Source organism: Castor canadensis, chromosome X (genome assembly GCF_047511655.1).
Source record: "Castor canadensis chromosome X, mCasCan1.hap1v2, whole genome shotgun sequence".
NCBI classification, from domain to species: Eukaryota; Metazoa; Chordata; class Mammalia; order Rodentia; family Castoridae; genus Castor; species Castor canadensis.
Window position 1 is genome coordinate 90,782,034 of NC_133405.1, and position 14,259 is coordinate 90,796,292.

The following is a 14,259-nucleotide window of genomic DNA, read 5'->3' on the forward strand; positions in this document are numbered from 1 at the left end:
GCCATTGTGAGGCCTCCTTCACTGTCCATAAAACCCTATCTCTGTGATAAAGCCATGGTCCTTGGGGTGGGGTAAGGTGAGGGCTTCCTATGGGAATAAGCTACTGAACTCCATTTTCAGAGATGGGGAGGAAAAGTACTTAGGAGCCAATTTCTTTATGGGTAATGTGGCTATGGGTATATTTTTTCTCAAAGAGGAAAGTCTGGCACCTGCTCATAGTGTTCATACTCTTCCTGCCTCCATCCTAGAGTTATTTCACTTCCCACACACCCTGGAATCCAGTTACTGGCCCCTCATCTCCCCTGCAACACTTCACTCTCTGGAACTTGTCATCACCTGGAATTCTACCTCTTCTGTCTTCTTAAATGCAACCATCTGACCACTGTCATGTTTCTTCCACTATTCCATTTCTCATGTATCAGCAGATTCTATCACAAGAGCTACTTACATGGTACTTACTGAATAAAATATACTACTAGTCTTAGGTTCATGAACACTTCATTTACCCCTCTTTTGGTTCCCAATCCAGTAGCTGGATCTACCCACATTTCCTCTGTTAAAAGTGGATCTGCCCTTCAGCCTAGAGCTGATGTCTTCTCCCAATAAATATGTTGATATCTTCCTGGACATAGAAAAAAGGGCAGCACATCTAATTCACTTTGCAATTTCAATGTTTATTTCTGATACCAAAACTTGACAGCACACAAGGGAAATAAAGCAATAGACAGGAACAGCAAATAAATTTATCTTGCATGCCACTTTCAGTCAACAGGATGTGGCTCTCTAGATAGCTGTGTTTAGAAGGGATCTGAGGTTTCAGCCTCACTCAGGGGAAAGACTATTGCAACTGATAAGCAATATCTGTGAACATAAGAAAGAAAAAGTTAAAAAAAACAATGATAGATACTACATAGTGAGGAACATAAACACCAAATAGTGATATGACTCCTAGCTTATGCACATAAATACAACCTCATCAACCCTATATCCCAAGGACCCTAACTGCTAAATCCAAAGTGATGTACTTACCCAACATCTCATTCAACCCAGAAGAAACCAATGGCACCAAAGTTGGCTGCAAAGTTGGCACTGGCTGTACCACCAGGGCCAATAATGGGGCCAGTGAAGGTCTGAGGAAATCTGGAGCGGGCATTCTGGTGGTATCTGGCCCAGAAGGTAAACGGGATTCTGGACCAGGGATCTCCAAAATCTCCTTCCTCATCCCAGGTTAGCAGCTCAAACTCAATGTCATCCCAGCTCCAGGGCCCAGACACAGCCTCATCTCCAATCCCCATTCGGGTTCTTGCTTCAGCCCGGGCCTCAGCCTCAGCTGCAGCAGCATCCAGAGCATCCAAGGCCTCATCTGCAGCCTCCATGAACTGTGCAGTCCAGTCTCGAGGATCTCTCTTCTGAACCTTGAGGCGAGGAATAGAAAACAAAATCAAACCAAGATATAGCCAATATATATAATGAATGTAAGTGTCCATCAAAAAATGTGGTATATGTACACAATGGAAATTATTAGTCTCAAAAAAGGAGTCCTGCTGGGCACTGGTGGCTCACACCTGCAATCCTAGCTACTTGGGAGGCTGAGATTGGGAGGATTGCAGTTCAAGGCCAGCCCAGGCAAATAGTTCTTGAGATCCCATCTCCAACTAACCACAGAAAAATGGACTGGATGTATGGCTCAAGCAGTAGAGCACCTGCTTTGTAAGCTGTGAAGCCCTGAGTTCAAACACCAGTCCCACCAAAAACAAAACAAAAACGAAATCCTCCACATTGTGACAATATGGATTGAACTGAAGGACATTACGCTAAGTAAATAAATCAGATACAGAAAGACAAATACTATATGATCTCACTCATATGTAGAATCGAAATAGGAAGACTAATAAAAATAAAGTAGAATAATGGTTATCAGAGCCTGGGGTAGAGTGAGGAATGGGAAGATACTGGTTAAGGAGTGTTTCAATTAGATAAGGCGAATGTGTTTTGGTGATCTATAGTACACCATAATGACTATAGTTAATGATTGTGAATTATACATTTGAAAACTGCTAAGATATTGGCTGTAAATGATTTTACCACAGAAAATAGTATGTAAATGGATGGATATTTAATTAGTATGATTCAATCATTCTACAATGTATACATATCTATTATCAAAACATTATTGTATCCACAGATATGTACAAATTTTACTAGTCAATTTAAATAAAAGAACAAAAAAGTCAACACTTAAATAAATTATGTTGCACCCCATAAATGAATTCGTATTCATCAACTGTACCTTAATAAAGCTTGGAAAAAATAACTTATTTTTCAATATCTTGGATTTTATATCCAGAACTTATTCACCTTATCTAACTGAAATTTCATACCACTTAATCAATTATCTTCCCATTCCTCAACCCACCACAGGCCCTGGCAACGTTACTTCTCTGAGTTTGACTTTTTTTTGGTGGTACTAGGAGTTGAACTCAGGGCCTTGCACTTGTTAGGCAGGTGTGCTACCACTTGAGCCACTCTGCCAGTCATTTTTGTGTTGGCTATTTTTGATATAAGGTCTTACTTTATGCTGGGCCAGCCTGTACTGCGATCCTCCTATTTGTGCTTACCAGTGTAGCTGGGGATGACAGGTGCATGCCACTGTATCCAGCCATTGGTTGAGATGGGTGTGTCACCAACTTTTTGTCTGGGTTGGACTAGAGCTGCAATCCTCCTGATCTTAACCTCCCTAGTAGCTAGGATTACAGGCTTAAGCCACTGCACTCAGCTGAGTTTGACTTTTTTTTAGATACCCCATATAAGTGAGATCATACAGTATTTGCCTTTCTGTTTCTGAGTTATCTATTTAGCAAAAAATAATAGTATTTTAAAAACCTGAAACAAAAACAAAATAGTACAAAACCCATAATACTATTAGTTAATGTATACTAAGTACCTAAATACGTATCAAGGACCCTATCTTGTGTTATTACTTACATAACAGCAACATACCTAGGATATCATTCTTGCTCTGGGCTTTTCCCAGCCAGTGGTACCTCATCCCTTAACCTAACAAGTCTAGACTAGTTCTTCCATTACCTCTGCAATGAATCTCAACACTTTCATCTTGCTAGTCTCATGGTAGGAACGGAGACCCCAGAGGAACTCATACTCAGGAGGGTTGCTGTTAGGCACTCGCCTGTAGTCCAGGTATCTGAAAGAACAAAAATGCCTGTGTCTACCTACCCAGGCAGAATGCATAATTATCTCAGATTTTGAAACTCATTTCATTTGATAACTCTCTTACCTCATACTCATTCCTAAACACAATCAGTGCACTTAATAATTAGGTCTTTGAATTTCTGTACCAGTGATTCTACTCTAGGTAGTCACTCAGAGCCAAGGCAGAGGTTTGTGTGGGGTCACAGAAAGGACAATACTAATCTCACACCCTCAGCTAAAGCTCTAGCTCCAAGTTCTTGTAATCTTGTCTATGAGCCACAGATAAACCCACTGTCATAATTACATTGCAGTACAAAGGCCTCTGCCTGGCCCAGTCTTGAGAATGTCTACTGTGAGGATGGTGAACAGGCTTCACTTATAAGACAGATAGATTGTAGAAACATCCAACCTCAAGGAATATATTCAAATCGGTAAACACTGTAAGAGTACAGATGTGGTTCTTTAAGCCTATGTACAGGAATAGTGTAAGAAAGAAGCTTAAGAAGGGCTTTCTTAGGCAGAACAGCACACAGAATCATGAGGGCCAGAAAAGGCCCCTTAGGCATCACTTACTTCTGCTTTACAAACTCATAGGTAAGAAGTTTTCTCAGATCTCCAAGGAGGGGATGTCTCACCCTGATGATAAAGAAAAAAAGAACATAATCAAAAACTAGGACTTTGCCCAAAGAAAAGCAAAGAGCTTTCCAGCACAAGGTCAGAGATGAAAAGAGGCAATGAGAACAGTACTGTTTCCCCCCACCCAGGTCACATCCTTGGGCTCTGGACATCCCCAGAACGAACCCCTTCCCCCACAATGACCACCAAGTTAATGCAATCCTGAGATCATCCTCTGTTGCCAAAGGACAATTCAAACAGGCAAGAGATGAGAAAGCCCAATCATACCCAGGACGCAGTCCCATCTTGCGTAGAGCCTCCCAGAGGACAGCTGCAATGGGAGGCAAGAGGAGACAAGGCACAGAAAATGAGCATGGAAATCAGGCTGTGGACAACCCCCAGCTGCAAGTGCAGCTACTCACCCTCACTGGCACGATTGCCATTCATGAAGATGATGCCCAGAATCACTAACAGGAGACCCAGCTTGGGTGTATCTTTGGTCCTAAAGGAGTACAAAAATAATGTATTTTCAGCAGCCATTTGCAAAAGCACACCCCAGCCAGTTTACCAGTCTAACTTCTCCAATACTTTCAGCTAGGGGAAAATTATATCCCAGCTCTACCCATGACCTCCTATGTAACACTAATACCTGGACCTTGACTTTCTTGGAACTTCTACAAATAAAGCATCACTGAGAAAGGCCATTTTCCACCTCCCTTCCCATCTTACGTTCCCAGTATGCCAGCCAGGGACTCTGGGGTACTGATGAGAATATACAGGTGTTCTTCCTTGTCAATTTCCTTCAGTTGAATCCCAAATTTCTACAAGGGAAAGAAAACAGACTATGAAATTATAAAACCTAACATAACCTACCCATATCCAGTAACTCAGCTCCCAATGAGACTGGTCCTAAACACCTAGTATGAATCCATGATTCTTTCAGGTCCCTCATAGTTGCCTTCTTACCTTTTCCAGGACAAAGCATGCACGTTCAATGATTTCTGGATAAACATCAGTGTATTCTCGGATGATATCCCTCAGCATTTCTGTAGGAGAGAAGAGGGAGAATTTGAACTGAGTTGGGGCCACGCAGCAGTAGTCCCCTTTTTCCAGCCCTACTGTGAGTAGCATAGCCAAGGTCCTCAAGGTTGGAAAAGGAAGAACCAGTGAAGCAAGGGAGGGGACAGAAGAAGAGACGTATAAGCAAAGGGATGCCAACAGACCATAGTGAGAGCAGAGCTCAGAGAGGGGGCACTAGATGCCTACCTGAGCGCTTGATGGGCACCTTTGTGTAGTCTTTAAGCATCAGGTACTTAACCAACTTATTTGCCTGGGGAAGGAGAAAGAAATCATTAGTTATATTTGCAGAAAAGTTGATGGATTATAAATGAAAGGACAACAGTAACAAAAAAGAGCAGAAGAAAAAAGTGAGTAGAAAGGTACAGCTCTTACTCTTTCCTGAAGAAGAGCCACATCTCGGGGTTGTGGGGCACCTGGGTTCTGTGAGGCACGTGAGTTAGGAGATGGTCGCAGGTTAGGTGAGGGTCGCAGGTTCTGCCAATCAGGTGGAATTGGCCAATCTGCAGTGATCCAGTCAGGTGGAATTGGCCAGTCAGTGGGAAATGACCAATCAGGAGGCAGTGGCCAATCAGGAGGCATTGGCCAATCAGGAGGGCCTTGCCAGTCTGGAGGGCCCTGCCAACCTGCTGGGGTCTGCCATCCAGGTGTGGTCTGCCATCCAGGTGGATTCTGCCAGGCCATGGGGTTTGGCCAGACAACTGGGCTGGGCCAGACAATGGGGTTTGGCCAAATCACGGGATTCTGCCAGATCACAGGGCTTGGCCAGATTACTGGATTCTGCCAAGCAACTGGGTTCTGCCAGGCTGTTGAAGTCTGCCTAGCAGGAGTACTCTGACGTGCTGGTGGGGTCTGCCTGGTTGTCTGGTTTTGCCAGCTGGATGGGTTCTGCCAAGCGAGTGGAGTCTGCCAGAGCACATTAGGAGGTGCACCAGGTGGGTTCTGAGTGGTCACTGGAACTGGTGCAGATCTCCAGGTTCCTGCAGCCAGTGGGGCCCGCCTCTGATCCCCACTGCTGTTCTCTTCCACACTCAAGTTATTAATCTGCATCATCAGAAAGAAGAAAAGTTCAGTCACTAGTTGGTCTGTGTGTTTACCCTATCTGCTCCAGAAGGTCCTCTAAGCCCTCACCTGTAGTGACAGCCTCACCCACAGCCACTGATTACCCTCAGTGCTTATCTTTTACTGTCTTCCAGGTAGGAGTTTCATCTCCAAACCAGGCCAAAAGCAAGCCAAGGTTGGGGCATGAGGTTTCTCCTCTTCCTATGTCCACCACTGGTTCTGCCTATAATCACCCTGAACAATCAACTCAAATCACTTCATTTAGTTTCCTTTTCTGTAAAATTGAGACTGTGGGGCTAGGTACCATGTCACATGCCTGTGATCCCAGCTACTAGGGAAGGAGAGATAGGCGAACCATAGTTCAATACCAGCCCCCCCCCCCAAAAAAAAGTGAGACACTGTCTCAAAAAACAAACCAGGCATAGGGGTGTACATGCCTGTGATCCCAGCTATGCCAGAAGTGGAGGTAGAATGATCCCAGTCCAAGGCCAGCCCAGGGAAAAATTTAATTTTAGCTAAAAATTAAAGCAAAAGGGGCTGGGGGCATGGCTCAAGTGGTACAATGCTAGTAAGCACAAGGCCCTGATTTCAAACCCCAGTCCTGCCAAGAGCAACAACAAAAAATTAAGACTATGATCCCTAGCTAGTACGAGGTACCTTTAAGATTTAATGAGATAACCTGTGTGCCTAGCTCAAGACCTAACACATGATAACTGCAATCAAAGTGTAAAATGAATTACACATAGATAGTATATATTATCTGGGTCCATGTATTAACTGTCCATCAATCTGTGGACACTCAAAACAAAAATAAGCATTCACCTCAACATCCACTACAGCATATCTGAATTTATCAACTTTTGTTTTATTTAGAACAAATGAACCTCAAAAAAGGAGGGAACAGACAGAAAGTGAAGCTAGCAGGGATCTCACCTTTCGAGTCCTCTTGCCCCGAATTATAGTCCGGGACTCCAGATTCTGAGTCTGGGAACCATCTGCTGATGTCTGTGCAGCTGCACCATCAGGTTCAGAGAAACCTGGGTTGGTCTCTATGTCACCCTGCGAAGTGGCCATTTTGGCCTGGATTACATTCTGGGTCTGGTAATCACCTATTGGGGCTTTAGTGGTATCATTCCATGCCTTGAAGGCTGTCTTAGGCTGGTTATTATTGGCCATCTCATTGCTATTGGGAGTCTGAGAGAAATTGTAGGTGGCATTGGGGCCCACCTTAGTAGTGGTATTCTGGGCCTTAAAGGCCACCTTAGCCTTGTTAGTAGCTAATTCACCGGTGGTTGCTGCCTGGGAAAAATCATAGGCAGCATTTGGACCCTTTGGGCTGGCATTCTGGGACTTCAAGGCTGCCTTAGGCTGAGTGTTGGGCATCTCTTTGACATTTTGAGAGAAATCATAGGCACTATCTGGCCCTTTTTTAGTAACATTCTGGGCTTTAATAGTTGTTTTAGGCCTAGCAGCAGCTGCTAAAATCTCAATGTCAGCCATATCGTTGGCAGTTGGGGGCTGTGAACTCTGGGGACTAGCATTCTGGCAGCTGGCAGCTGCTGTGCCCTGGTTGGTAGGTGGAGCCTCTGAGATCTGGATGGCCTCCATCAAGGTCTGCATAAGCAAAGCGCTGTCTTCCACAGAGGCCTCAGCCTGCAAACACAGGAGGGGGTAAAATTTAATTTCTGGGTCTCAGAACTCTGAGCAGGAGGCCAGGTGTGGGCAGCACGAGAGTTCCAGGCAAAGGATGATGCAGAAACCGAGGGCTGAGACAGACACCTAGGGAGCAAACAAAGGTCAAAGGGAGGAGGGCCGGGTAGAAACATGGTAAGGGTGGGGGATGGGCAGGAGCAAGGTGAGGGGTGGGGTGGCGCTTAACATTCAGTGGGCTTAGAAGAGAGCCTTGGAGGCTTGACTTGCAGCCAGGAGTTCAGGAGGATAAAGGGGGATGGAACCAAATGGAGAACGTAGGCAGAAGGGAGGGTCGGGAGGTAGGAGGAGGGCACGACAAACTGCTCCACACGCGTCAGGACTGTGGAAAAAAAATGGTTTCTTACCCAACCCGCATTCTCTGGGCAGATTGCCCTGACTAACAGGGTCTCCCCTTTCTCTGAGCAGGGACTCAAGGCTGAAAAGGGACGCCCCTCCCCCATTCGATAAACGTTGGTAATCTGAAAGCTAACAAAGTCTAGGCACAAAACGAAAAAAAAGAAAAAAGGGATCCGGGCATTGGGGCGATTAACGGGCCCGAAGCGGGGGTAGACAGGGACTGCACGCCGGGAAAATGGTGGGTGGGGAGCGGGTATCTCACCTGTAAACCGAGGAGGCCCGCACCACAGTCCATTTTCTGAGCCATGGCTCCTGTCCCTCTGGCAAGAGTGGAGCCTGGGGGTTGTGGGAGAGGAGCTAGGTATCATACTACAGAAGGCAAATACAAGAGGTTGAATTGGGGGGGGGTGGGGGTGTGGTTTGTACGGGCGGATGAAGCGCTGGATGTGAGGCGAAACGCTCTGGATCCAGGCGGGAAAAGTGAACGAACGTCCCTACGGTGATTCGGAATCACCACAAGCTGACAAGAAGCTTCAAATCGGGTTTCGGAAAGCAGATTGAGAGCTCTGAATCCAGAGATCGGGGTGGGGGTGGGGGTGGATTCACATTTAGGAAGTTTAATGGAGGTTTTGAATCAGAGGAGTTGTTACAGATCGAGGTCGAGAAATCTCTGGAGGATTCTGTGAGGAACGGTGGGAGGGATTGGACATGGGTTCGGAGAACGAACGGGGGTTTTAAGTCACGATGGATCGGGTGGGTAATGTGATTTGGAATTTAGGCAGTGGAAGGGGAGTCAGAATCCGGGATAAAAGGATTGGGATAAAAATGCGGGGGCCGCACCAGGGGGCAGATGCCCTGTCTGGGGGCTAATCTCACCTTGCCTCCGGCCCCAACCCCAACCCCCTCGTTGCCTCCCTTCTTCACGACTCAGAGGATCGGGATTGCTGTGCTTGGCTCTCAGCAGCCGCACTCTCTCCCTGTCCAGGAGAAAATGCCAGCGCGGCAGCTTAGGCGACCCCGCCTCTTCGCCTAATATACCACCCACCGCCTCAAGACGCGGCGCGCATGCGCAAGACCTAACCGACCAAATAAAAGTCCCTCCTGCTTTCCCAACAAAAGCTTCATTCTGGAGACCATGATGCGCATGTGCACTGGAAAGAGGTCCCGCCCCCTTGCCAACACACCACCCCATCACCAACCAGGTCCGCGGTGTACAAAGGTTCCTCCCATTTTTCTACATCCTCTCCCCCCAGCAGACAAGCTATGCCTTTTGGTCCCACCCCTAATCCCACACAAGAGCCCCCTACCTTTTCCGCACTGCGTCTTTGCTATGTCCCTCCCCCAATCAAAGCCTCTACTGTGAGGTACTCAAGTATCTCCACCCGCTTGCCCAGCACCTTTTAAGTCACAATTAAAGAGGTCTCTATAGGGGGTCTCTTACAGCTACAAGTCAAAGACTTCTACTATGTCCAAACACAGGAAAGGAGAAGGCAGGAAAACATACATCCACTGGAGGTAGTAAGGTGTGTGCTGGGCACACTTTACATAACCTCCACCCCCAACCCACACACTACGTACTAGCTCCCAGAATCAGAACATTAGATTTTCTTATGCCTTTTTTTCCAGCTCTAGCCATGGAAACATTTTATGAAATGTGGGCTGAGGGGAGGTAGGAAATACTTTGTATATCATAGCAGGACCTGTGTTGGAACTGGCTTTCCTGTCAACACTACTGGGAGGCCGCTGTCAGCATCCCCATTTCAGAGACCAGGAAGCTGAGGCACAAACACAGTGCACCACCCAGAGGAGGTCACTGAGCCAGTAAACAGAAAAGGCAAAATCTGGGCCTGGGTTTTCCTGATTGCAATGCCCATGTTTTGCTAGTGTCAGTCAGGGGACAGAGCAAGGCATGCTCCCCTCTCCTCACTAGAGTGACAGACATACCCCACCCCAACATCTGCCCCAAGTGAAGAAGGTTTGCTTTCTAGGAGGCCTAACTAAGCACAAGCTCTGAGTTCTATGTGGGGCCATCCAAGTGTGGAACTTGCTCCTTGGGGTTCACTCTGTGCTCCCACTGCCAGGTATCTCCTTACGAGTGACACAGTCACACTGCCCCTCAGGCCTTTCCGGTTGGTGCTCACTGGAGCTGCCAGGACAATCAGATTCTTGTGTGTCTGCCATGGCAAGCTCTGGTTCAGAGTAAATGTTTGCCCTACTCCCTTACAGGGTTTGGCCTGGGGCTGCCATGGTCTTACAGAAAGAGGCTGGGCTGGGCTTGGCTTCAGGGAAAGAGAGCCTAGCCTGTCTGACCCTGATTGTTAGTCTCCTTGGGTCACTCAACTTCTCTGAGCCTGGTTTTTCAGTATGCAAAGTGGGAAGCACAGTAAATGGGTCCTGTCCAAGGACACACAGGCTGTGGTGCTTCCAGAACAACTGGAGAAAATCACAAATGCAGAAAAAGATACACAGATGTGGGGTGACTCAAACTGAACTGATACTTTTCCAAAATCCAAGGCAGATCTATATGCATTTCTCATTTGTTCAGCTAGGAGCCTGCATATGAAAGGAAACTAATGCTAGGAAGGACTGCAGCATTTGGTCCCCAAGGGCCAGCATCAATTCTGCCTGACTGGATGACTTTCCTCATCTGTTGCATAGCAACCTCCCTGTCAGCTGCCTGTTTTTCCTCAGCACTTCCTCTGTAAAGTGTCTGCAGTGGAACGTGATCAGACTCAAGAAAGCAGGTCCAAAATGCCATTTTATGTGCTGCCTGCTTCCATATTGGTATGTCAAGTCCTGACTTGGCCTATGCATTCCAGATCTGTAATCCAACTCCCAACCTCACTTCTCCAATGGGACATTTCTCACTTTTCTCAAAATTAACAAGTACTAAACATATAGATAGATAGATAGATAGATCATCCTCTCCACCATGTAACGCAATTATGTCCTGCCCTCCACATTAGAATGTAATCGCCTTAGCCTTATGGATTGTTTTCTGTTTTAGTCATTATTGTATTCCCAGAACCTAGAATAATGCCTGGGTCATTTTATATGATCAATAAATGTTTGGTGAGTGAATGAATGAATCACCCTATTTACCCTTTCCTCAAGCAAGAAACCTATGAAGCATTTTTCCAAAATTATCTTATTATCCTCAAATAATATATATTCATTATAGAAATAATACATATACATCATTAAAAATTAAACACTATATATTTTACAAATTAAGTGATCACTCTAAATCTCACTACATTATGCATATATACTTACATATTCTTACATAATGAGATTATTGATGTCATAAATATTTAAATTACATTGTTTTGTGTACTACTTCCCATTTATCTTTTACTTCTTCCTCCTCACATATGCACTGTTAATAGCATTTTAATATACTTATATGCCATAAAAGTTTTTTTGTTGTTTTACAAGACTTAAGATCATCAATTATAAACTTTTATGCACGTGATTTATTTTATTTAACAATTTACCTCTGATTCAATTCTTTCTTTTAAATGGCTGCATGTACCACAATATAGTCAAGCATTTCCCAAAACCAGACATTCATTTTAGTTTCAGGACTTTTGTATATCATTATTTTGAAGCCTGATGTTTTTTCTTTCTGTTACCACATGCCTGAAAGAAAGAATGAAATACTTTACAGTGTTTCATATTACAAGCCCTTTCCTTGTGGTTTTAATTTATATTTCTGATAAAGTAATGTAGTAGAACACAGTTTTATACAGTAGTAAACAGATTTCTCTTGTAAAGTGTGTATGCAAGTATTTTACCTATTTTGCGGGGAAGGGTTGTCTGTGTCTTATTATTTTTTCAGAGTTCTTTATGCAGTCCTACATATCTTACTAAAAACTCTTAGGGCCCAATGTAGTTCAATATTTTTCCCATCTTATAAATATATACACCATATATACTTCAGATTATACAATAGGTTCAACTGCAAAAGCCAAAAAGGCCAGATATTCACTTCTTCAAATCCCCTTCACAGCTAAGAAATGTGATCTAGGATTTACCAGTGTGGCAAGCTCCTAAAGACTACTGTCAGAGTCAATGATTCACTAGAAGTACTCACAGAACTCAAAAAGATGTTACTCATATGGCTTATTATAGTGAAGGATAGAGATTAAAGTCAACAAAGGTAAAAGGTGCATAGGGCAGAGTACAAAAAAGATGAAGCATGATTTCAGTTGTCCTCTCCCAAACAAGTTGTAATGGCCTGTGCTGAATTTTCCCAACAATGTCTGAAAACATGTAAAGAGTATTATCAGCCTGGGAAGTTTATCTAAGCCTTGGTTCCCAGGGATTTTATTTGGGGGTGGGGGGTGTCACTCAAACAGGCATAGAGTTGGTCAGAAAGCATGGAGCACCTTCATGACTGACCTTACTAAGTCTCATACTATCCAGAGGTCAAACTAATACCTCTTGGCCTAAAGTTCCCACCATAAACCATGCTATTAGCATAAAATATCTGGTATGGTTCAAGGCCCCATGCAAACAAATGCACTCTGATCAGGCAAAATATCCCAAGAGATTATAGGTTATCTCCCAAGAGATGGTCAAAACCCAGACCTTTCTTTGTAAAAGACATTTTGCTTTTGAATGCCCAGGGTCTGACCACTCCAAACCTGCTGAGTCAATCTTATCACTATACAGTCACAACTCCCACCTAACTCTGTCAGAAAAGCATGATTAAAAATGCAACAATGGGAGAGGAATGAAGACATGCCTGTAACCCCAGTACTGGGGAGAACACAGTGGGAGGATCGTAAGTTTGAGACTAGTCTGGGCTACAGAGTCAGACCCTTTCTCAAAATACCTGCAATGATGGAATTCATTGCCATAGTTGTGGTAGTGGGAGCAGTAGCTGCTTTGAGCAACATTTTGTTAATTTTACTGCTTTTAAAGTATGTTAAAACTTTTTTATTTTGGAAGAGTTACATAGGAAATTACAAAGATAGTATTGACAGGTCCCATGTACCCTCCATCCACTTCCCCAATGATTACATCTATGTAACTGTAGTACAAAATCAAAACCAAAGACAATGACATCAAAACACTGATAATTCTATATCAGTGATAAAGTGACATGTGGGGGGTCTCTACAATCACCACACAATCAAAATATAGAACTACTGCATCATCACAAAGATTTTCCTCATAATCCCCATTTAAAGTCACACCCATTTCCTTTATGGCCAGGGATGGTGAGCATTTTTTCATACGTTTTTTGGCTATTTGGACTTCTTCCTTTGAAAAAGTTCTGTTTAGTTCAGTTGTCCACTTCTTTACTTGTTCATTAATTTTGGGGGGGCTTAGTTTTTTGAACTCCCCATATATTCTGGTTATCAGTCCCTTGTCTGATGTATAGCCAGCGAATATTTTCTCCTACTCTGTGGATGGTCTCTTCAATTTAGAGACCATTTCTTTTGTTGTGTAAAAGCTTTTTTAATTTCATGTAGTCCCATTTGTCCATCTTTTCTCTTAGTTGCTGGACTGCTGGAGTTCTACTCAGGAAGTCCTTGCCTATACCTATTGCTTCCAGAGTATTCCCTGATCTTTTGTGTACTAACCACTTCACTCCTGTTAGAATAGCTAGCATCAAGAACACCCCCAACAACAAATGTCGGCAAGGATGCAGGGAAAAAGGAACCCTCATACACTGCTGGTGGGAATGTAAGCTAGTACAACCACTTTGGAAAACAATATGGAGGCTTCTCAAAAACCTAAACATAGATCTGCCATATGATCCACCAATACCACTCCTAGGGATGTACCTGAAGGAATGTGACTCAGGCTATTACAAAGGCACCTGCATACCCGTGTTTAATTGCAGCACTATTCACAATAGCCAAGCTATAGAAACAGTCAAGATGCCCCACTACCCATGAATGGATTAAGGAACTGTGGTATTTATACACAATGGAATTTTACTCAGCCACAAAGAATAGTGAAATTTTGTCATTTGCAAGTAAATGAATGGAACTGGAGAACATCATCTTAAGTGAAGTTAGCCAGGCTCAGAAGGTCAAAAATTGCATGTTCTCCCTCATATGCAGATTATAGACCCAAAACAAATCAGTAATATTATTGGACATGGGTCATACACTAAGAGGAGAATGTGCATGGGAGTTATAGGGAAAGGAAAAAAAAAACCCCTAAAACTTGAATGTGGTTGATGTGCTCACTGTAGAAGAGTAAATACAGTAATCTTAAACTGGCCGA

The 14,259-nt window shown here is 44.1% G+C and overlaps 1 protein-coding gene across 3 annotated transcripts in view; it reads right to left on the reverse strand.

Moving 5' to 3' along the window:
- Positions 1–653: 653 nt before the first annotated feature.
- The window catches only part of Maged1 (MAGE family member D1), a 79,698-nt gene continuing 66,092 nt past the window's right edge, over positions 654–14,259 (reverse strand). The window contains exons 1-13 of one of the 3 annotated variants that reach the window (XM_074062808.1): positions 8,890–9,072; positions 8,276–8,349; positions 6,898–7,617; positions 5,278–5,946; positions 5,092–5,155; positions 4,792–4,871; positions 4,555–4,646; positions 4,248–4,327; positions 4,114–4,156; positions 3,784–3,846; positions 3,088–3,202; positions 1,030–1,415; positions 654–861 (exon numbers count right to left, since the gene is read on the reverse strand). In XM_074062808.1, the coding sequence (XP_073918909.1) occupies positions 1,038–1,415; positions 3,088–3,202; positions 3,784–3,846; positions 4,114–4,156; positions 4,248–4,327; positions 4,555–4,646; positions 4,792–4,871; positions 5,092–5,155; positions 5,278–5,946; positions 6,898–7,617; positions 8,276–8,320 (2,349 nt within the window). In that variant the 5' untranslated portion in view covers positions 8,321–8,349; positions 8,890–9,072 and the 3' untranslated portion in view covers positions 654–861; positions 1,030–1,037. Of the gene's footprint in view, positions 862–1,029; positions 1,416–3,087; positions 3,203–3,783; positions 3,847–4,113; positions 4,157–4,247; positions 4,328–4,554; positions 4,647–4,791; positions 4,872–5,091; positions 5,156–5,277; positions 5,947–6,897; positions 7,618–8,275; positions 8,350–8,889; positions 9,073–14,259 lie in introns of those variants that run through there. The other 2 variants (XM_074062809.1, XM_074062810.1) reach the window with 2 other exon arrangements.